Genomic DNA, 23,850 nt, shown 5'->3' with positions numbered 1-23,850 from the left:
TAAACAACTGATGATCCTTGAAAAATAAATTATTGGTACTATAGTAAATTCGAGAGCGAGTTGATGCAGTGATTGCAGGTGATTAAATAACTTACTGACCAGATGGTTTTCTAACGAATGATAAAAAATATTTTTTGTATAGTTTTAAAGGTTGAAAACTTCAAAGACTACACAGTACAGGGTGGCCGAAAAGTCCCAGGACACTGGCCGAAAAAACTTGGTATTAAGGATCGTGTATGGCTACAGCAAGATGGTGCACCCGCACATTATGCACTTCCTGTGAGAGCGCTGCTAAATGCAGAGTTTCCTGATCGATGGATTGGGCGCGGATCAAATTCTTTTGCTTGGCCACCACGAAGCCCCGACTTGACCACTCCAGACAACTCATTATGGGGTTTAATTAAAGGTCAAGTTTCTGGTATTAGATACGAAACCATTGATCAGCTAAATCATGCGATTATTGCAGCTTTTGCTAGCGTATCAAGGAATTCTCTAAAAAAAATGGCACAAAGAACCTGGAGGCGAATGGAATTGTGCAAGAACAACGAGGGCCAACATACTGATCCCCTAGACCACTAAATTACTCTAGTTGTTTTCTGCTTTGTTTCTAATAAAGTTCTCTTTTTTTGTTGAATATATATGTTTTTTGTGTGTTTCATTAAAAAATACTGTGTTTTATTAAAAATACATGTATAGTGTCCTGGGACTTTTCGGCCACCCTATATATATATATATATATATATATATATATATATATATATATATATATATATTAGTAGGGAGACCCGACGTTGCCCATGATTGTATGTGTACTAACGAATGTTTCACCCTCTCATTCTTTTATTGCCATCGAAATCGGTGAATTCACCCATTTTGCAGTAACTTAGTTCACAATACACTTTAGTCTACTTTGCATCGTAGAAAATCTGCTGTTGATTTTATAAAATCATTTTTATATAATGGCATAAATAAAGTTTAAAATGCAATGGTCAAATATCACGGTTCGAATTGTACTCTAAACAGAAACATTCATTTCGAACCTTCCCCTGTCACATTAAAGAAACTACTGTTGATTTTATATGCTGAGCCTTTGTGCTTGTGCGGTAATAAAACTTATAAAATGAGCTTGTGCATGTATAAGGTGTTAACTTTAGTCTTTTTTAGTTTTTGCCTGTTCCTTCTTTCATCTAATTTGTTCAATTATCGATTATAGATATTTATCGAAGACCTTCCGATACAAAGCCTCTCTCTCTCTCTCTCTCTCTCTCTCTCTCTCTCTCTCTCTCTGTATATATATATATATATATATATATATTAGGGATGGAATGATTCCAATATTTTTTTCCGATACAATTACCGATTCCGTATTAAATTCCCGATTCCGATAAATCTCTAAATATTTAACTATAAAGTTATTATTTTTCACGATTACCGTAAAAACACATATTAAATGTGCAGATTTTTTCTCAAACTTAAGGATTTACTTGTGATGGATGATCTATCGATTTTAGTTTTACTAATAGTTTAAAATTAATATATATTCATTATTTTAGTAATACTACTAGTGGGAGGATTTTTTTCTTTAGAAAATCAAATAAAAAAGGCCAATTAAAAAAATCGTTTTGGGTATCGGAAAATAGTGACAAATTTTCCCGATTCCGATACAGATTCCGATACCACAAAAGTTTCGATTTTTTCGATTCCCGATTCGGATTCGTCCTAACACTAATATATATATATATATATATATATATATATATATATATATATATATATATATATATATATATATATATATATACAGGGTGGTCGCTAGAAAGCGGGAAATTTGCCAACAACGATTTATTTTTTACAAAGAATAATTTTTACAAAGTTTTTCAAAGATCAATTTTATATTATCCTCATAGTAGATACTCAAAATGTCGTCCGTGCATTTCACTGCCGCATCTTTACCTAGATATCCAAGCTCGACAACAAAAGAACCAATCAAAAAATAGCAATCACGCATTTTATTCATGATCTAAACTGACCTCAAATTTCCCGCTTTTCTAGCGACCCCCCCTCTCTCTCTCTCTCTCTCTCTCTCTCTCTCTCTCTCTCTCTATATATATATATATATATATATATATATATATATATATATATAAATATATATATATATATATAACTTTGTATTACCTACTCATTTTTTACCTATTTGCATTAAAACATTAAATTAGATAAACTTTAAAAGTTATTTAAATTGATGTAAATACCTATTTTGATCAATGTAGTCATCTTATTTGATGCAAATAAGCTGGTACTTTGATCGCAACGGTATTTACGCAAACGTAAAAGGTTTATAACCTATAATCAGATATTTCATGTGTTTAAGTAAATAGATAAAAAATGAGTAAGCAAACCAAACTGTTCTTCACTAATCTCACACCTGGATTTTCTTTTAAAAACATGTCGGTAACAGGAACGATAACCTTAAATAGTATAAAAACTGGTACATAAATTTTGTCACCCATACTAAACAGTAACTATAGAAGAGAGAAAAAAATGGGGAAAGCACATGTGTTTAAAATACAATAACGGTCATTGCGCTGAATTAGTTTGCGCCGATAAGATGATAATCCCTAATTACTTTCCTTTCTACGACAGGCAGAGTTCATATAACGTTTTTAATGTGGGAAAAGTCTAGTTCTCCAAAACGGGGCATTGCTTTGGTCTGATAGAATTTCTTCTTCACTGATCTAGAACATAGACTGTATCAATGAATGTTAATAAACTGAACACATTATCCGGCGTGTTTTCGATTACGGCATTACTTAACATCTTTAGTTACAGTGTTTATTTATCTCTTGTTCAAATGATTAAATACAATGTAAGGCGAGGTTTTGAAAGGCCAGCGCACTAACAGAAGTGTACTAGCCTATAAACATGCCTGAGCAGCCAGGTTAGCATTGTCCTCAGACATCTAGCCATAAACTACACCATTCTCCAAGAAAGGGTAAAACCTGAGAAGATGAATCTGTGGAAGATTAGAAATTGATATACGAACTATTCATTTTTTTCTTTGTGTGTTCGGCTTACTAGTTTTTCCGCTTTTCTTTTCACTTACATTTCGGACAAATGCTAAAAGGCAAATGGTTTAAATCAGTAACCTTTGTCTTTCTTTTGTTTCGTTTGGAATCTTTTTCCTCTTCATTTCCAAATGTTAGTTTTTACAGGAACGTTTAACTCAAAATATTTTTAATTAATAAAAATCGTTTCAAACCCTAAAAGTAACAATTATATGTCATATATAACAGACCATGTGCAGTTGACACTGGACTTAGGGTTAAGGTTAGTGGTAGGGTCCGGTGCTTTATTTGGAGGGTGACGGACTCTGTAAATGACGGACGGAGAAAAAGAAGTCAACGAAGTAGTAGTAAGCGATTTTGTCGAATTAGAAGAAAATGGTTGAAGTTCTTTATCCGAAAAAGTGTGTGGCGATTGAAATGCTTAGGCGAATGTCGAAAAGCAAATGGCTTGAATTGCTATCTTTTTTATTTCTCCAATTCATCAATTCAAAAACACGTTAGTTTTCAAAGAAACTTGTTAAATAAAATTACTTTTCAACCAATAAAAATCGTTACAAACTCTAAAAGTAACAGGCCGATGCAAACTTAAAAAAATCCCTATAAAACAGTGGCTTGATGAAATAAAATTAGAGTTCTTCCGGATGACATCTGCGAGGCATGTCGACTCTCCGCATCAACAACACTTATTCTAGAAAACTGGAATTCACCACGCTGAAAATCCTTTTTGTCTGGTCTATATCCTCTGCGAACTCACTCACCCCGGGGCTAAGCTCACACACAAATACACACATACACACAAATGCACACATACACACAAATACACACATACACACACATACACACACATACACACGACAGGATTTTGAAACGGGCTTTCTGACGCTTTTCTCTACTTCTTATTCAAGAACTTTACAACTTCTCTACAAACTTTGGTCTTGTAAAGTATCTATTATATCTCTGTAAAATTGCTGATATATAAATATATTCGTTCGTTAATTGCTGTTTTCTGGCTTTTATTCCAAAATTTTCGTTGTTGAGTTAGCGCTTGGAGACACATTTATAACGTTCATGCTTTATTCATCTTTTCATTCGCCAGTTTAACTACATGCTAATTGTTAGCACTTTATTATCACCAAAATGCATTATCTGAAGCCAGAAACGGACCTTTAGACCTCCTCTGACTAAAGAAAACAATACCCCAACCTGACAGCAACTAAGCCAGTGTTAGACTGATTGTCGAGGGCGTATATTAAACTAATTTAGTTCTGATATTCTTATTTGGTTCTAATATTCTTATTTGGTTCTGATATCTCACTACTGATGCAATTCTCTATCTGTATAAAAGCCAAGTACGTCCAAGGATGGAGTACTGCTGCCACATCTGGGCAGGAGCTGCTAAAAACAGCCTATCCTACCTTGACAGAGTACAAAATAGACTCCGTGGTTTAGTGGGGGATACCATTTTCTCTTCCCTCCCACAGAAGAGACGTTGCAAGCCTGTCTTTGTTTTATCGCTATTTCCATGGCAGGTGCTCGTCTGAGCTCCAATCCCTCGTCCCCCTCCCCTCGCCAATCTTTCACGAGAAACACCCGTCTGGCTGAAACTACTGTCAATAATTCCCCCCACTCTTTATCTGTGCCTAAATCCAAACGTAGATTCCATGAGCAAAGCTTCTTTCTTAGAACTGCACGCCAGTGGAACTCTCTGCCGCTTGCCTGTTTCCTACCTGACTACAACTTGGACGTCTTCAAGTCCAACATAAACAAACTCCTGACAAACCGCCCCCTTAAGTAAGACACTCTATCAAAACCCCCAATCCCAATACTAATGATTACTACAATACTATCTCATTAATTACTGTACACGCAGTAACCCTTATCCCTGAGTGGTCTTCGGGCCTTGATAAGTGGTGACCCCCATTTAAAAAAAAAGAAAGGTATTCTTATTTGATTCTGATATTCTTATTTGGTTCTAATATTCTTATTTGGTTATTATTAATTTTAACGTAAATAAACTGAATTCATGACATCTGTTTTGTATTCCGATACTATTTGTTCCACTATTAAACCAACCTTTTGATAAACGTAACACGATTTTAGGGTCAGACTGTATAAAACTAATTAAAATCTCCACATGTGCATTTAACGCCCTTTCCACGAGGGCACGGTGTACGCAAAATTTTGTTATGTATCAGAGCTAAGACACCGGCTTACGCCTAGAAAGGAAACCAAAAACGTCCTCTTAGTTCATTTGCAAGGTACTACAAGTACGAATAATTTACCCTCGTTAATTAAGGGTGACGAAGCCAGGGCGTATGAGCCACCTGGGGTCGTGATTGATTTTAAGGGTGACGAAGCCAGACTATAGGAACCACCTGGGGTCGTGATTGATTTTAATTGGAATTAGAACAAATTCGGATATCCTCCACTTCCCAGCTGACCCAAGCCAGCTGGGTGTATATCAAGCGTGCTTTCAAATCAAACTGGGGTGGGGATACAGACGGCCTTAATAAGCTACAATTGTATATGCTTCCCAAGCGTTTAGTCTGCTGAATACCCAATCTAAATAATACTTAAATTGCAATTATAATTCCAATGTTATGTTGCAGTTTTTTCGCTTGTTTCTCTTGGTTTGTTATTCAGCTGACATTTTCTTCTTGGAACTCTTGTGCATGTTTGTCTATGTGACAAATTTAGGAACACCTGCCTTAGTATTAATAGCTTAAATCTTTATTTGATATTATATGTCTATACACTTATGGGATATTGAACATCGAGTTGCAATTCGATCGAATGCTAAAACACAAATGGTTCTAATTGTTTACTCTCTTTATTTCTTCAGTTCTTTTCAATAAGCTCTCTTCATCACTTTCTAGAGTAAACAACTTTAAACATGATGTTCAACTAATGGAAATCTTTGGAAATCTACAAAGGTAACACCTATATGTGAATGTAGTAAGTCAGTGCCAACAGAACTTTCTATAAAATCTGGTAAAAAAAAAAAACAGGTTTAAAGAGACTCCATCGGCCAGCCGAATGAAAGGAAACCAAGACATCTACTCAGCACCCCACGTTGTGTCTTTAGGCGACAGAACTGAATGACTCCCTAGCAACTCCTCCCTTCTGCACATCCCCGGTCAAGAGGTTTGCTACACTTAGTCTATTCTGTCTTCGGTCAAAGGAGGAGAAATCCTTCTAGACTTAGGTAATTTTTATTTTTCTTGCAATGAAGAATGCCCTTTTTGAGGGATCTGGATGTTACCTACATTAAAAATAGACCTTGTGTCTAACTTTGCCCTCGTGGAGAGGCAAGTAAGTAGGAACAGTCCAAAATTGTATTAATATCATCAGTGAACGACGGCTGATAACAGTTTAAAAAAAAAGATAAATAAGACTTCTTATCAGGAAAAGCATTTTTAAACTCAATTTTCTAAAAACAAAAGAAAAAAGAAAAAATATGAAAAGATAAACGCAACAATTTACAATTCTTCAGGATTTAAGAAAAAAAAATAGCATTTCGTCTCGATGACGTCTAGATAATTAAAGAAAGTACGCATCACACTTCCGCTCGGGTTTACTGTCCTCATTGACATGTTTGCCGTGAAATAAGAGAGAGGGCGAAATTGAGAGAGGGAGCGAGAGGAAGAGAACGTTGGAAGGGGGGTTAGCAGGGTAGTCAGCCTCCTGCATTCAGGCTAAGAGGAACTGATAGGGTCAAGATGGCAGATATTAATAAGCGTGTTTAAATCAACCCTTATATGTCGGGGTGGGGTAAGAGACAAGAGGCACATGTGACATTGGTCGGGTTAGGGTTAGGGTGTGTGCGAGTAGGAGAGTGACACGGCTGACACGAGCCAGAAGACCAGATGATGGTAGACCAGATGATGGTAGACCAGATGAGTTAATGGATATCGTAAAGTTATAACAATAACAAACATCTGTAAATCTAAAGAAGAGAGAATCTTTCAAGACCTCTAATTTTTATGTACACACATGATTATGACTATCCGCCCTCCCCTAAAAAGAAGGAAGGTACAAGTCCAGAATTCAACCTATTAAAAAAGACAACAACACTGAAAAATCTTTATGATGTGCATACCCGTCACGGAACGAAGATATCATATGTCAAAAATCACGTAAATTGACCTAATAGTTGTTTTATCTAAGAAAATCAAATCTTGTGAGGACACAAGAACAGTAGGGTCCTCGATTTCTTCGTACAAAATCGGCGACGTCATCATTTTTTGTGTAAATTTGACGGATGGCCAAAAGCACTACGTATGAATAATGGAAGTAACATGTTTTTTGCTATTGTTTTGTTTTATTAGATTTTGATATCTACACGAATATTATATTCATCAAAAAATATGATTTATTATTTTAAAATATGTATTTATTTGTCCGCTAAGCTTTTCATACAATAAATATGAGAATTAAAACGGCTAACGATTTAGTAAATTTTTCCGTTATGCTAAAATATTAATAACCTATCTATTATAAGTTCTAATATTCCGAGGTACAAAGTAATAGTAATATTAATTGACTTTTTCACACTTTAAATACACCTTTACATTAACTTTTACATTAACTTTTACAATAATAGAAAAAGCGTTAATTTAATTTATCGTTACGACATATTTCAGTATAAATAAATCAAATCATTATGTAAAAACGTAACTAAACATTCTAATCAAACCATCATTCCTATTTTATTAAAACAAATAGGATTACCTAAATTAATGAATATTGTTGCATTCTTCAATATTACAAAAATTGAGGTGTGATAATGTTTTTTTACAAAGGAGTCACTACTTATAAGGGTTACGTTGTTTACGTTGGACTTGAAGACGACCATATTATAGTCAGCCGGAAGCAGGCAAATTCACAGGTTTTCAGTTCTAAGAAAGAAACTTTGTTCATGGAATCTGCGTTTAGTTTTAGGCACAGATAAAGAGTGGGGAAAATTATTGATAGTGTTTTCAGCTAAACGAGTGTTTCTTGTAAAAGTTTGGCGAGGGGGAGCGTAGACTGGAACTCAGACGAGCACTTGCCATGAAAATAATGATAAAGCAGAGATAAGCTCGCAACGTCTCTTCTGTGAGAAAGAGGTTGCAGGGAAGAGGAAAGGGCATCCTCCACTAGGCCAAGAAATCTGTTTTGAACTCTATCAAGGCAGGATAAATCTTTCTAGCAGCTCCTCCCCAGATGTGACGGACGTATCTGGCTCTTATATAGGTAGAGATGTGATGGACATATCTGGCTCTTATATAGGTAGAGAATTACATTAGCAGTGAGATATGTACATGATCAATAGAAGGATCCAACCATTTCCCCAGCGATCTTGGTAACAGATTTGATGTACGTGTTCCATTTCAGATCAGGAGTAATGGTCAAGCCTAGAAGCTTGTCAAAACATGGAGCTTCCTCAAGATGAGAGCCATTCATTTCAATTGATGTCAGATGGGGTTCAGAACGTTGATGATGTAAAGACAGAAGCTTGGTTTTAGATGCATCAAAAGTAACTAGCCACTTCTTTTCCCATTGTATCACATGTTCAAGATCAGAGGAGAGAGAATCTGAGAGAACTTAGTCGTTTATGGTCTTTGATGTACTGCAATAGATGGTAGTTTCGTCAGCATAAATGTCTACAAATGATCTAAGGATGTGATTTGGAAGATCGTTGATCTAGATTAGGAAGAGAGTTGGGCCCAGGATAGACTCCTGAGGGACTCCAGCATTAATACTGTGAGCTTCTGATTTTTGCCCATCAACCAGTACTCTTATGAACTTATCAGACAGAAATGATTTAATAACAAAAGACATTTCCAGCTATACCGTAACTGGAGATCTTGTGAAGTAGAACGTTATGCCATACTCTATCAAAGGCCTTTGTCAAGAGCAACTGTCCTAGAAAGGAAACCTCCATCAAGAGATTCGCTAATCCTATGAGATATAACCGTAAGCACATCTGCTGTAGATCTAGCAGAACGGAAACTATATTGTATGTCACTAAGAAGTTTATTTTTGCTGAGGTGGTTGATTTCTTCACTATTGAATACAGATTCGAACAATGTTTCAATTCCTCTGTAAATTTTAAAATATAATCGGCTTCTTGACATTTTGAGCTTCCATAGAACTTATGCACGACATCTTGTCTGTTGTTTTGATTGTGCGAAGCTGGATCTGTTACTAAAGTCTCGCTCGTGGGGGCTAATCAAGCTATTTTTATGTAAAAAAAGGTGTTTTCTTATTTAATCCTATTATATTAAGTCCTTACTTTACATGTTAGCATTGAAATAGTCCCAGATAACCAATCTTTATCGTTTCCAGAGATTTTCCAATGAATTTATTTAACTTCTAAATTTGGATGAACTTTTCAGTTTCCGACGCCATCGTGAAAATATTTTTATTATAATTTTTTTTTCTACGTGTAAAAATATTTAATTTTATTTACAGATTTACGTTAGGCTGTAATCTTTAAAACATAATTACATTCATCGATATTGTATGATTGTTAACTTACGATGATATGTGCTTGTTGTGTTGCTTTTATCGTCTCCATCTTTCTTTTCTTGCTCACACACGTTTTCCGTCCGTCTGGCGGGGCACTTCCAAGAGCCATCAAGTTTACATTTGCAATTGTATTTGAAACAGCCATCGGTGAAAGAGAAAGCCTTGCCGAGCGGGTAGTTTTCTCCTCTAACAGTACAGCCACCTGCAAGAAAATAAAGCAAAGAAAAATTAGATTGTAAAGTTTAAATTTTAAAATAATTTCTAACAAACACACATGCAAACACACACACATATATATATATTTATATATATATATATATATATATATATATATATAAAGTAAATATACCTGTATTTATGTATGTATGTATGTATGTTACATTTTTTTCCAGTTGTCCTGAACCTCCACTTTCCAGTTGTATTTAACAATGTCGACTCATGAGAGGTGTGGTTAGAGATTGCGCAACGCAAATTTCACGCACAGGCACCCTTATAGTGGGATATCCATGGTCTGTGAAGACTGAAAGAAGCCTTTTTATGTATGTATGTATGTATGTATGTATGTATGTATGTATAGGTAAATATATGTGTCAGGTCATGTCATATGCTACTGGTACCATGTAACCCAGTACTACCTGCCTCATGGTCGGGTCACCGGCGACTAAACTGGTTCCCCCACCAGACTTGTTTGGTGAGGAGGGCGGCTAGTCTCCCTGAAGGATTAAAAACAAGACCTTCCAAAGGGCGAATAAACTCTTTTTCTGGGTCAACGGCCAACTAGCACCGTGTATATTTGTGTGTGTATATGTGTATTGAGGTGGAGAGGGCTCCTGTAAGCCGTGGTGAAGGCAACCTTTCTAGGAGAAGCAAATCTCTGATTTAAAAAACCATAAAACGGGAGACCAGTACCCGCATTAAGCTGGTCTGCAGTTTAATTTGTTGCTGGCTATCTTGCTCTTGCTTGTTGCTGGATCTCAACATTTTGAACCAAGAGAGAGACTTAGCTGTCGTACAAAGCTAAGACTCTGTAACATCATCTTTGTATAGATACTCCCTCAGGCATTTGGGGTCATGGATTTTAAATGTCTGAGGGAGTGGCACTCGTCTGACAAGACGTTGCAATCATCATAGGTAAATATGCCTGCTATTTTGTGTGATCGTTAAAATACTAACAAATTGGAAGTTAATCTGAAGATACAACTACTACTACTAAACAATAATAATAATAATAATAATAATAATAATAATAATAATAAAATAATAATAATAATAATAATGATGGGAGAAATTGGATTCAGAGGAATGACTGGAAAAATGCAACGAGCAACAATAATGAAAACAGCTGAAATATTAAGGAAACCCCTTGAATGTGGAAACTAACACATAGGGGCCACAAATGCGAGCCAGACAAATTGCTGCAGAGGCAAAACATGAAGTGCTACATGGAACCAAGAACATTAAACCGCATATCTATAAGTTCTCTAACCCCACCCCATCCCCATCCCCATATTACCACATCACTGCCCCCACCTAAAAGAAAGAGTGAGACCGAATAGGCAAGTAGTGTCAAGGAGGAAGGAAAGATCGAGGAGAGAGCACTGACCAAACCTACGCTGGATAAGTCCGAAGAGAACTGGGACCTTGGGGAGGCTTATTGCCACCAAAATTCAAGTGAAAACCAATAGCTGCTGCCAACGAGAAATTAATGGTAAGCAGATGCTGCGATAATGCAATTTTTTTTTTTTTTTTTTTGCAAATGTTATCGAAATAGTGTTATCGAAATAGGAGGAGAGTACTTGAAATCTGGGGAGACTTGTTGTTTCTCAGTTTCCAGAGAACACCACAGTCTGTTTTCAAGGAGAGATCTTTGATGACCTGTGTGAAAGCTCCTTGTGAGCCAATAATAATAATAATAATAATAATAATAATAATAATAATAATAATAATAATAATAATAATAATAATAAATATACTCGATATGCGCATGTCTCAGTTTTTTTCTATTTTTTACTTCATTTTTTTAAAGAAATTTCTTTAAAAAATAAAGTAAAAATTCGAAAAGAAACTGAGACATGTGTATGTGAGTATTATCATTATTATTATTATTATTATTATTATTATTATTATTACTATTATTATTATTATTATTATTATTATATATTTGAGGTAGTTGCTTGTCTAGCCGAACTAATGAGCTGTGAAACAGCGAAACAGTACTGTATGTCGATGACTATATATATATGTGTGTGTGTGTGTGTGTGTGTGTGTGTGTGTGTGTGTGTGTGTGTGTGTGTGTGTGTGTGTGTCACCTGGCGAATTCTCTCTCTCGGGTAGATTTAACACTGTTCTGTGACTTACTATGTTTGTTAATAAAATATATGGCTTATTTCTCTTGCATTTGAAATGTGGTTTTTACAACGACCGAGCAGTAAAAAATGGATCTGGGTTTATTCGTGTCGAGCAGCGGTTCAGATACATTAACGGAGGATTCTTAGTAAACATAAAACATGTTTGTGGATAAGTAGCTATTGTATAGAAATTATATACATGTTAATATATATGTGTCATCACTCATTAAGTATAGGCATTAAAAGGATCGCCAAATAAACGATGATCGCTACCATGATAGAATTGAAAACATGGAGAAGAATGGGTAGAAGACCACTCAAGACGAATTAATGATCAAAAATGGCGGCTTAACAACAATTTGTTCACATTAAACTAGAAAAAAAAAGCTTTTACTTTCCCACTGCAAGAATTTAGATACCAGGATCGAAAAGTGGAATTTTAGAAGTGAGCGCCTCTAGAGAAGTTGCAATGAAGTGCCTGGGCAGTGCCGTCGGCATTCCTCGGTAAGGGTGCCTCATGCGATTAGCAATAAACAAACCCCTTTCTCAAAGAGAAAAGGCAAAGCCTAACAGGGTAGACCTCCTGGAACTGCACAGAACTAAACTCACACCTAAAAACCAACAGGGACCGGATTATTAAAGGACTGATCTAATATCTGTTGCTTATGCGGACATATATATCGGAATATATCTATAATATAAAGCTGAACGTCTGTGTGTGTGTCTGGTCACGAATAGGGTCCTATATGGTTGACTATTACAGAAAACTGATCACATATGATGATAGAAGATATATCGAGACACAGGAATGGGTATGTTTGATCTGGCATAATGATGATTCATTAAAACTGTGGGGTCTGTGTACTCGCCTGGTCCACAAAGTGTGGAAATAAAAAATTGAAAAATTAAAAAAAAAACGTTTACAAGTGTTTTTGATATAGATGTACATAATAATACTTTGATAAGTATGTTTTAACTTAAATAGGAATGGGATAATAAATTTGTGAGGTCTGCGTTCGCGCCTGGCCTCCATAGAATGGAAATAGGCACAGACTTTAATAAAGACTTTTCATATCTATCTGCGTAAGTATATTTTGATAATTATGTTTCCGTTTGAAGAAATGTGGTATAATAAAATTATGGGGTGTTCGTTCGCGCCTAACCTCCATAGAATGGAAATATGTCACAAAGTTTAACAAGTTTTTTTTTTTTAATATAGATCCACAGAATATTGTGATAAGTGTTTCAGTGTGAAAAGGTATGGTATAATAAATTATGGGGTTTATCTATTTTATTTTTACTTTCATCATATTTTGCTTTGGTTTTGATACCCTCAAATTCGAAGCTATCCTTTTACAACCCTTCCTTTTCATAATCTATTATACTTTCATAAATCAGAATCGATTTTCTATAGGCTGTTTTTTAACCCAGTCAACGACAGGTACTTTTGCTAGTATATATATATATATATATATATATATATATATATATATATATATATATATATATATATATATATATATAAATGTTGGTTCGTTCGGAGTTAATTGTCTAAAAAACCACTGGACGGATGGCTTCCACGTTTTGGTATAATATGTTTACTATATCCATGTGTGTTTTTATATATTCCTTTTTAATTATAACATTATACTTAATTTTTCTATGATAAATAGGCAGATTTCTTTTTACCGAGAGGCCATTTTTTTTATTTAGGGACAATTATTTATTAACGCTTCCTGTCACGTGACCAGTGTTACAATTTAGCGGTTTTCCTGCTAGATCTGGAGATTTCGTTTACAATCTAGCGGGAAATTCTAGAAAATCTGGAGGTATTTGGCACCCAGACACTCGCATTAGATTGCTTGAAAATACTTTAAAACATAAAATAAACTCATTCATGTAAGTAAAAAAAAGTAGCATTTATTGCCTTTGGTAACAATTATTTATTGATTATTTGTTTTGTTTTTCACCTTTTTTTCGACTAACCATTCTTAAATCTCACTATAAAATCGAGGTACTTATACAGTTTAGTGACGACATTAAAAAATGGAAATATTGAAAAACAAATGGTACTTATACAGTTTAGTGACGACATTAAAAAATGGAAACTGTATAAGTACCGAAAAAGTTGTCAAAAAACAAATGTATAACAAATAAATGTTATCAAAGGCAAGATAAGTTACTTTTCTGCCAAACTGTCTAGCGATTTTCTGGACATTTCTTTCTCCTGATCTCGCGGGGTTTTTTAAATCTCAGTTGACAACATTGCATCACTAAAAAAACACCACAGGCTTAATGTAAACAGAGTGTGTTTACAATATCGGTAAATTTTTAATGGATTTATTGATAATGTAACCATGTGATTGAACTTTAATTTAAATTAACCACACGTGGTCGAAAAATGAATGCCGACGCTCAAAGTGTATACACATTTTGATTCCTCCCTTTACTTAAAAATTCACCAAAAATCAGGAAATTAACGAATTTTAATGAAAATTGCAGTATTTTTCAAATAATGATCGCAGAATATAATGAACTAATTATTTTTACTTAACTCTTGGTGAAAATGTTTTATTTTGTTTAAACAAAAAATACCTTTACTAAAGTTATGGTTTTCAGTAGTAAATAAAAAACGCAAGAATTCATTTTTGCTTTTTTTAAAGCATCGTAATTTTTAACAATAAAAAAATAATTTTTACAGTAACATTACGAAAAAAGCCCCTAAAGTCCGTATTAGTGTATTCGATATAACTCGAAGAAAAATGAATTATCGAATACTAATTAGGAAATTAAAGATTCAATTAGATTCCTATTTCAGTCACCTAAATTATTTAAGGTGAAATGAGTTTAGGAATTTATAGCCAAACCTAAATATTTTTTTTTTTTTTGGTAAATATCCAGATACGCTACTACAGAACACCGACCACTTTAATTTGTTTTTTGTTTTTTTTTGTTTTTTTTTGGGGGGGGGGTATGTTGGGGCGCGCGCGCGCCAACATCACATCCGCTCCCCCCCCCCGCTCGCGCCCCCAATGTACAAAGTAAAATCTTCGGAAAATGTTAAATGGTTTTCTAATTGATAAATGTCGGTGCGTTACTTACGGAAAATTTGAAAATTCGATGTTCCAGGTAAAAAAAAAACAAAAAAAAACAGATAAATTACCCCCCCCCTACTCCAACTTGGTGTGCTTTCCTTTTCTTATTTTATTTCTTTTTCAGCTAATTTTAAATTTTCCACCCAAAAAGCGCTATAATGTATTTTTGAAGATTAGAAAATTCTGTCCTGGAAAAAAAAATCCCCTCCCCCCCAACATAGTTTGCTTGGTGAAGCCGTCGTTTATGCTACAGCGTGCATATGCGCGTAGCATAAACGGATGCTGCAAAATGGTGGAAAGAAGTTCGTGGGTTCAGGGGTAAATACCATGCAAACGGTAAATTTGCCGCAAGTTTGACTAGCAGATTAGTTGTCAGCGACCTCAATTACCTATAAAAAAACAAATTAGAGTGGTCGGTGTTCTGTAGTAGCGTATCTGGATATTTACCTTTTTTTTTTTCTTGCTTAAAAAAAATAGCATTAATACAGTAAGTTAGGTAAACTGACTTTTTCGTTTAAAAATGGAATTATTTCCCTTTCGTTATTAACTTCTTTTTTTTTAATTTTTTTTTTTTAGTAAATATTTTGTGGGGTTTGTATTACTGTACACATAGATTCGAAAAAGTTGTCCAAAAAGACATATATAACAAATAAATGTTATCAAAGGCAAGATAAGTTACTTTTCTACCAAACTGGATATATTTTTCGTGTTTTTATTCAATGTAACATGTTTATTCAGCTCGAAAACCATACAGTGTTTACCGATGTATTGGAACATTCAAGATGGCGTCTGATTCTCTCTTTAACACGGTAAGTGTGGGAAAAGATGTTATAAATAAAAAACCGGATAAAATACTGTTAAAAACTCGCTCAATATATGTTACCGTGACATAGGTTGACATATATTCGGCGGGTTTTTAATAGTATTTTGTATAGTTTTTTATTTATAACACCTTTTTCCATACTTACGGTGTTAAAGAGAGTGTGAGACGCCATCTTGAATTTTCGAATACATCGGTAAACACTGTATGTTTTCCGAGCTGAATAAATATGTTACATTGAATAAAAACACAAAAAATATATCCAGTTTGGCAGAAAAGTAACTTATCTTGCCTTTGATAACATTTATTTGTTATATATTTTTTTTTTGACAACTTTTTCGAATCTATGTGTACAGTAATACAAACACCCATTTTGTGTTTTATATACATAAAGTACAATTGTTGAATGTTACTGTTTCGATTATATTCGTTTGGGGGGGCACAATTAAAAAATTAAGAAAGATTAAAATGAAGCGAAATTTAAGTTTCCGTTCCATTTTTACAACAACCGTAAAACAGTGCATACTCAGCAAGTTTTATCGTAATTTATAAGCATTTTTTTACATAATTAATGATGGGAGTATTTTTCTGTTTATTTTCTTAACATCTGTTAAAAAAAAAAAATAATTTGTACATTCTCTTGAAAAAAAGAATCAAACTTTTCTCTACTTTCACATGTGTTCCATTTTAACAAACTGAGCCACAGCAACGCATGGCCGAGTACAGCTAGTATATATATATATATATATATATATATATATATATATATATATATATTCGTGTTGGGACGATTAATCGGAATCGATATCGGAATCGGAAAAATTTGTGATTTTCCGATGCCAAAAACGAATCTTTTGTCTTTTTATTTGATTTTGTTTAAAAGAAAATTTTCCATTGTTGATACTAATGATAAAATAATAAATGTTTATTGATTTTAGATAGAGTCTCATAAAAAGATTCTTTAATGCATCTAAAATATCATTAGCACATTATAAACGAACGTTAAATGATGAAAATATTATTTTTTTCAAAACTGGCGGACAAAATCACTCATATTCGTGGACGTATCTACAAAGGTCATCTTCTACTGAAATCATGCCAAGCCATTCATATGACTCTTCTTTAATTGATATAAACCGTTTTCTCTTCCAACGCGGTTTCCTGCCTCTTGCGGTTGGCATAAAACCAAATATGAAACCAAGGTTTCGTAGAAACATAAACGATTTTATTGAACCAAGTGACCTTTACACAACGTTTGGTAACCTCATCTTCATTTTTTGTAAGTTAGTATTTAATAATGAAGAGATTTATTTTACGTAAAATAGTTCTAAATGATGAAACACGTTCTCTCTCTCTCTCCCTCTCTCTCTCTCTCTCTCTCCCTCTCTCTCTCTCTCTCTCTCTCTTCTCTCCTCTCCTCTCCCTATCTATCAATACATTTGATAGCTTTCACCCTTGAAAAGCTAGCTTTTGAATAGGAGCTAAGTATTTTTTGTTATTCCAACGAAATCTTAGTATATAAATATGTTTTAAAAAATTGCCAACAAATTGGACTCCTACAGTAAATATGGTATTTTGCTGATTGAGATGATTCTAGTAATCAGTGATTTTTTATACAAGAGAGTCAAATTATCAAGGCCAAAGGGCCATTCAAGGATAACGGTAAATGAGTGTAAGGTGGTCACTGAGACAATAACGTAATGATTGTTGGCCGGCTCAACAGGAAAATTATTTTCTATCGCTTTAGACGAAGACTGAATCTCATTTTATGAACACATCTTTGATGACCTTCTGCCTATTCGTTTATCAACGTAATTTTTTTAAATTAATTTGGCGGACCTGAACGAGCTCCCCCACCCTATCCCACCCCGCCGTAAAATTCATTTCTTTTCACGTTTTCTTTTTTTCTGCGGATTATCGTCGATAACAGATTTAACTTTCATATTAGCAAAGGAAAAAATAAGTTTATTTAATAACTTTTAACTTGGGGGATCACTTTTCAGTTATAACGTTCTATTAAATTGATACCCCACTTTTAGGTCAATCAGCAAAACTCTCCTTATTAGGCTATTTTTTTGGTGTAAAAGAAAAATTTAATTTATTATACGTAAGCTTTTTCTGTCCCTACTCCTTAATCGGTGAATCTTTTTATATGGAGGCAATTTCTATTTTTGTCCCAATAAAGAGTGCTCCTGTCTGTGGAGGTGGAAGTTCTCAGTTTAAAAAAATAACTCTATCTTTGATAGTAAGCAAATAAATTGGCACGATGCAGTTGCACTTAAGGTGCATTAGAATTGGCAAAAATAACGGTAATTCTCAAAATCCAGTTTAAATATTACTTATTCTCAAAATCGGCAAAAACCAATTTGATACGACTGAGAACAGTACTCCCCCTCCCCTAACATTTTGTATTTTTTTGTAATGATTTAACATTTATTTTTTGTAATGGTTTAACATTTATTTTTTGTAATGATTTAACATTTATTTTTTTTGTAATGATTTAACATTTATTATTTTGTAATGATTTAACATTTATTATTTTGTAATGATTTAACATTTATTTTTTTTGTAATGATTTAACATTTATTTTTTGTAATGATTAAACATTTATTTTTTTGTAATGATTTAACATTTATTTTTTGTAATGATTTAACATTTATTTTTTGTAATGATTTAACATTTATTTTTTTTGTAATGATTTAACATTTATTTTTATAAAATGATTTAACATTGATTTTTTGTAATGATTTAACATTTATTTTTTGTAATGATTTAACATTGATTTTTTGCAATGATTCAACATTTATTTTTTTTTGTAATGATTTAACATTTATTTTTTTTTGCAATGATTCAACATTTATTTTTTTGTAATGATTTAACATTTATTTTTTGTAATGATTTAACATTTATTTTTTGTAATGATTTAACATTGATTTTTTTTGTAATGATTTAACATTTATTTTTTGTAATGATTAAACATTTATTTTTTTGTAATGATTTAACATTTATTTTTTGTAATGATTTAACATTTATTTTTTGTAATGATTTAACATTTTTTTTTGTAATGATTTAACATTTATTTTTTGTAATGATTTAACATTTATTTTTTTTGTAATGATTTAACATTTATTTTTTTGTAATGATTTAACATTTATTTTTTTGTAATGATTTAACATTTATTTTTTGTAATGATTTAACATTTATTTTTTGTAATGATTTAACATTTATTTTTTTGTAATGATTTAACATTTTTTTTTTTTGTAATGATTTAACATTTATTTTTTGTAATGATTTAACATTTATTTTTTTGTAATGATTTAACATTTATTTTTTGTAATGATTTAACATTTATTTTTTTGTAATGATTTAACATTTATTTTTTGTAATGATTTAACATTTATTTTTTGTAATGATTTAACATTTATTTTTTGTAATGATTTAACATTTATTTTTTGTAATGATTTAACATTTATTTTTTTTTTGTAATGATTTAACATTTATTTTTTGTAATGATTTAACATTTATTTTTTTTTGTAATGATTTAACATTTATTTTTTGTAATGGTTTAACATTTATTTTTTGTAATGATTTAACATTTATTTTTTTGTAATGATTTAACATTTTTTTTTGTAATGATTTAACATTTATTTTTTTGTAATGATTTAACATTTATTTTTTGTAATGATTTAACATTGATTTTTTGTAATGATTTAACATTTATTTTTTTTGTAATGATTTAACATTTATTTTTTTGTAATGGTTTAACATTTATTTTTTGTAATGATTTAACATTTATTTTTTTGTAATGATTTAACATTTTTTTTTTGTAATGATTTAACATTTATTTTTTGTAATGATTTAACATTTATTTTTTTTTGTAATGATTTAACATTTATTTTTTTTTGTAATGATTTAACATTGATTTTTTGTAATGATTTAACATTTATTTTTTTGTAATGATTTAACATTTATTTTTTGTAATGATTTAACATTTATTTTTTGTAATGATTTAACATTTATTTTTTGTAATGGTTTAACATTTATTTTTTTGTAATGATTTAACATTTATTTTTTGTAATGATTTAACATTTATTTTTTTTTTGTAATGGTTTAACATTTATTTTTTTTTTGTAATGATTTAACATTTATTTTTTTTTTGTAATGATTTAACATTTATTTTTTGTAATGATTTAACATTTATTTTTTTTTGTAATGATTTAACATTTATTTTTTGTAATGGTTTAACATTTATTTTTTGTAATGATTTAACATTTATTTTTTTGTAATGATTTAACATTTTTTTTTTGTAATGATTTAACATTTATTTTTTTGTAATGATTTAACATTTATTTTTTGTAATGATTTAACATTGATTTTTTGTAATGATTTAACATTTATTTGTTTGTAATGATTTAACATTTATTTTTTTGTAATGGTTTAACATTTATTTTTTGTAATGATTTAACATTTATTTTTTTGTAATGATTTAACATTTTTTTTTTGTAATGATTTAACATTTATTTTTTGTAATGATTTAACATTTATTTTTTTTTGTAATGATTTAACATTTATTTTTTTTTGTAATGATTTAACATTGATTTTTTGTAATGATTTAACATTTATTTTTTTGTAATGATTTAACATTTATTTTTTGTAATGATTTAACATTTATTTTTTGTAATGATTTAACATTTATTTTTTGTAATGGTTTAACATTTATTTTTTTGTAATGATTTAACATTTATTTTTTGTAATGGTTTAACATTTATTTTTTTGTAATGATTTAACATTTATTTTTTGTAATGATTTAACATTTATTTTTTGTAATGATTTAACATTTATTTTTTTTTTGTAATGATTTAACATTTATTTTTTTTGTAATGATTTAACATTCATTTTTTGTAATGATTTAACATTTATTTTTTTGTAATGATTTAACATTTTTTATACTGTTTTGTTATTTATCTCTATTCTAACACAAGAGACGGAAAGTTGGATTTGAATAGCCAGCGTCATAGACTTTGAACTGCAAAAAATGCCTTGGTAGCGACGTCAGCATTTCTCGGTAGGAACGCCTCGGGCGATTAGCAATAAACCAATCTCCCTTCAAAGGGAGGACGCAATGCCTGGGAAGGTAACCCTACTAGAACTGCACATTATCAAAGTCTTACCTCAGTCAATAGGGAACTATCCATTGTAACAATGGCCTAGCATCTTTGAGGGCGAGGGAAAAACTCCCGACTAAATTATCGTAAAAATAATTGGAAAAGATGTATTATTTGCAAAGTTACCGGGTGTCGGTTAATGTGGTATTGAAGCTTATAGTGACATGATTCTATAATAGAACTGATCCCTATGCTCAGGAAATTAGCGGTTTACGTCAGTTTTAACAACGAATGTGAAAGTGTAAAACTTTCAAATGTAAATATTTCGACTTATAAATATTCACATCCTTGCAGATTTCAATTTATAAGTCGAAATATTTACATTTGAAATCTGCAAGGATGTGAATATTTATAAGTCGAAATATTTACATTTGAAATCTGCAAGGATGTGAATATTTATAAGTCGAAATATTTATATTTGAAAGTTTTACACTTTCAAAACATTGCGCACAAATGAAATAATAAATAGATGCAATGAAAGAAATACATGATTATAAAATTATTCTTGTTATTGCTAAAAGAATTAAATTGCTGAATTGTGATCTTTTTTCAACATACATCAACTGAGTTTATGCTATTTGAATTTTAAGCTGTCCCAGGTTATGCCATTTGACTTTTTGTAAAGGAAAGAATGTACAGAAATGTTTATCCGATGGGGCGTTCCAAAAGTAATTTCTCCTATTTTTTTTTATTCCGCACAGATTGGATCAGAGGGGATTGCAAATTGCAATTGTTATTATAACTGAACTTGGACATTCATGAACTGACAGTTTTATCTCTATCTTGCAGATATTGACGATGGGAAACTGTAATAAAGCAACATGGATGTGTGTTAGACACAAGGGTGCTTCATTGAATTTCTAGCCAAAGTGCATTGAGAATGGTGATGACTATGTAGAAAAATAAATTCTGGAATACAAAAGGCCGTTCGTTTTAATGGTACTATTCCCATCTTGGTAACTCGTCAACTGTTTTACTTAAAATGAGAAGGATTTATTTTGGAACGACCCTCGTATGACAAGGCGTGTTCTGGATACCCATGCACAACCATCGTTCATCGGTGGCAAAGTGAATTGAGACTTGAGTGGCTATGTAAGAAAATAAATTCTGGAGCACAAAAAAGGTCACTCGTTTTCATGCTAGTACTCCCATCTTCGTAGATTAAATCACCGCGAGAAAAAAATCGTTTTGTGACAACAGCGCAACCAATACAGGTAAATGTATATTTAATAAATATCTAGACACTCCAATCAAAAAATAGCGCACAAATAAAAGTATATCATTCGAATACATGCAAAACAGCGAATTCTTTTCCTTTATTTTGGTTTATCTTTTACAAATTATCTTATTGTCTTTTTTCTGTGCCGTTTTGTAAAGTGGAGTGGGTATGTAAATTTAAAAAATAGGAACCACGTTTCCTACATTATATCCAAATATATCCTAAGAATTAAACGAATGAAAATGTTAGTCAACTTGTTATGGTGATCTACCCCAATGCGTTACAACAGTGGTAACGGAGCAAGTCCCTGTGAAAAATCCAGAAGTCTAAGGCAATGCATAACTTTTGCACTTTCTTTAAATACGTATTGGAAGCTTACGGTTCCTAAGTTAACAACACAGACTGAAACGTGGGTGTGCCAATTCTGAATCCAGTTCGTTCCATTGAAGCACTTTCACTTGGGGATGTTGGTAAATTTCACATAGTTCGTCCTCTAACTAATCGATGTCTTTCTAGAAAGAATTCTAACTAGCAAGATACCTGGGAAACAAACAGTAGAATCGTCTAGTTTATAAGGAATTAATGAATGAATGTTCTTGTCCTTGTTGTTTTATGTCTTTACAGATATTTAAGGCCACAGCATCACCAAAATCAAGCAAAATAATTAAACAGCTGTAAAAAAAGAAAGCAACTGCCATTTTTTCTTTTTTTTTCTTTTTACAAAGGAGTCACCACTTATCAAGATCCGGATACCACTCGAGGATAAGGGTTAATCAGTATACAGTAGTTAATAGGAACATGTCCTAGTAATTGTTAGTAGTGGGAATTGAGTGAATTAGATTACTTAAGGGAGCAGCTAATTAATAACTTGTTTACGTTAAACTTGAAGACGACCATATTGTAGTCAGTTGGAAAGCAGGGAAACGGAACAGAGTTCCACAGACGTGCAGTTCTAAGAATGCATAAAAATATGAAAAAAACCCAACTAATTTCCATTCTCTCCAGGGTCTTAGCAAATGTCTTGAAATTAGGTCAAACAGTCAACCAAATTCATTTTTCTTTTCTAGTGTATTATTATATTGAGCAATATTCAGTTGAGAGAGAAATAGAAAGGTAGAGAACTTAGTCTGATAGGGGTGGAGATGGGGAGGGAGATAGTATAAAAAAGGTTTAAAGTATACACTTTAAAAAATATATTCTCTGTTTTTATCCACTTCCCTGGTAACGTTGGGTATTTCTACTAGTATATTGCATAAGTAAAGATATCGAAAAACGACTTACTTTCACTTTCTACAGGATCTTTGCAAATATCTTGTGTTTTGCTAGCTGGACAGTCCCACGACCCATCACTACGACATTGACAGTTGAACATGTAGCAACCATCGGTGAAGGAGAACGGGTGATCAAGTGGGTATTGATGACCTTTGACCGTGCAAAACTTGACCCGGCTTTCATCCGTTGTCCTGGAGTGATCTGCAAATAAAGGAGGAGGTCAACAAATGAATAAACATTAATAGCATCACAAAACGTACTTTTCACGTGCTAAAGAATGCGATACATCAGGTAGTAAATACTCTTGTCCTGAGTATGACCTTAAAGTGATGAGAACCAGAATTTAGGAA

General features: G+C 32.1%; 1 protein-coding gene across 4 annotated transcripts in view; it reads right to left on the bottom strand.

Annotated features, from left to right (window-relative positions):
* Window positions 1–23,850, bottom strand: part of LOC145288028 (uncharacterized) — a 593,135-nt gene that overhangs the window by 422,547 nt on the left and 146,738 nt on the right. For all 4 annotated transcript variants that reach the window (XM_080136036.1, XM_080136037.1, XM_080136039.1 and 1 more), the window contains exons 4-5: window positions 23,510–23,701; window positions 9,592–9,783 (exon numbers count right to left, since the gene is read on the bottom strand). In XM_080136036.1, coding sequence (XP_079992162.1) covers window positions 9,592–9,783; window positions 23,510–23,701 — 384 coding nt within the window. The remainder of the gene's footprint in view (window positions 1–9,591; window positions 9,784–23,509; window positions 23,702–23,850) is intronic.

Source organism: Euprymna scolopes, chromosome 11 (genome assembly GCF_053919585.1).
Source record: "Euprymna scolopes isolate OS-2025 chromosome 11, ASM5391958v1, whole genome shotgun sequence".
NCBI classification, from domain to species: Eukaryota; Metazoa; Mollusca; class Cephalopoda; order Sepiida; family Sepiolidae; genus Euprymna; species Euprymna scolopes.
Note: the sequence above shows the minus strand (reverse complement) of the source record. Positions and strands in the feature narration are given on the sequence as shown.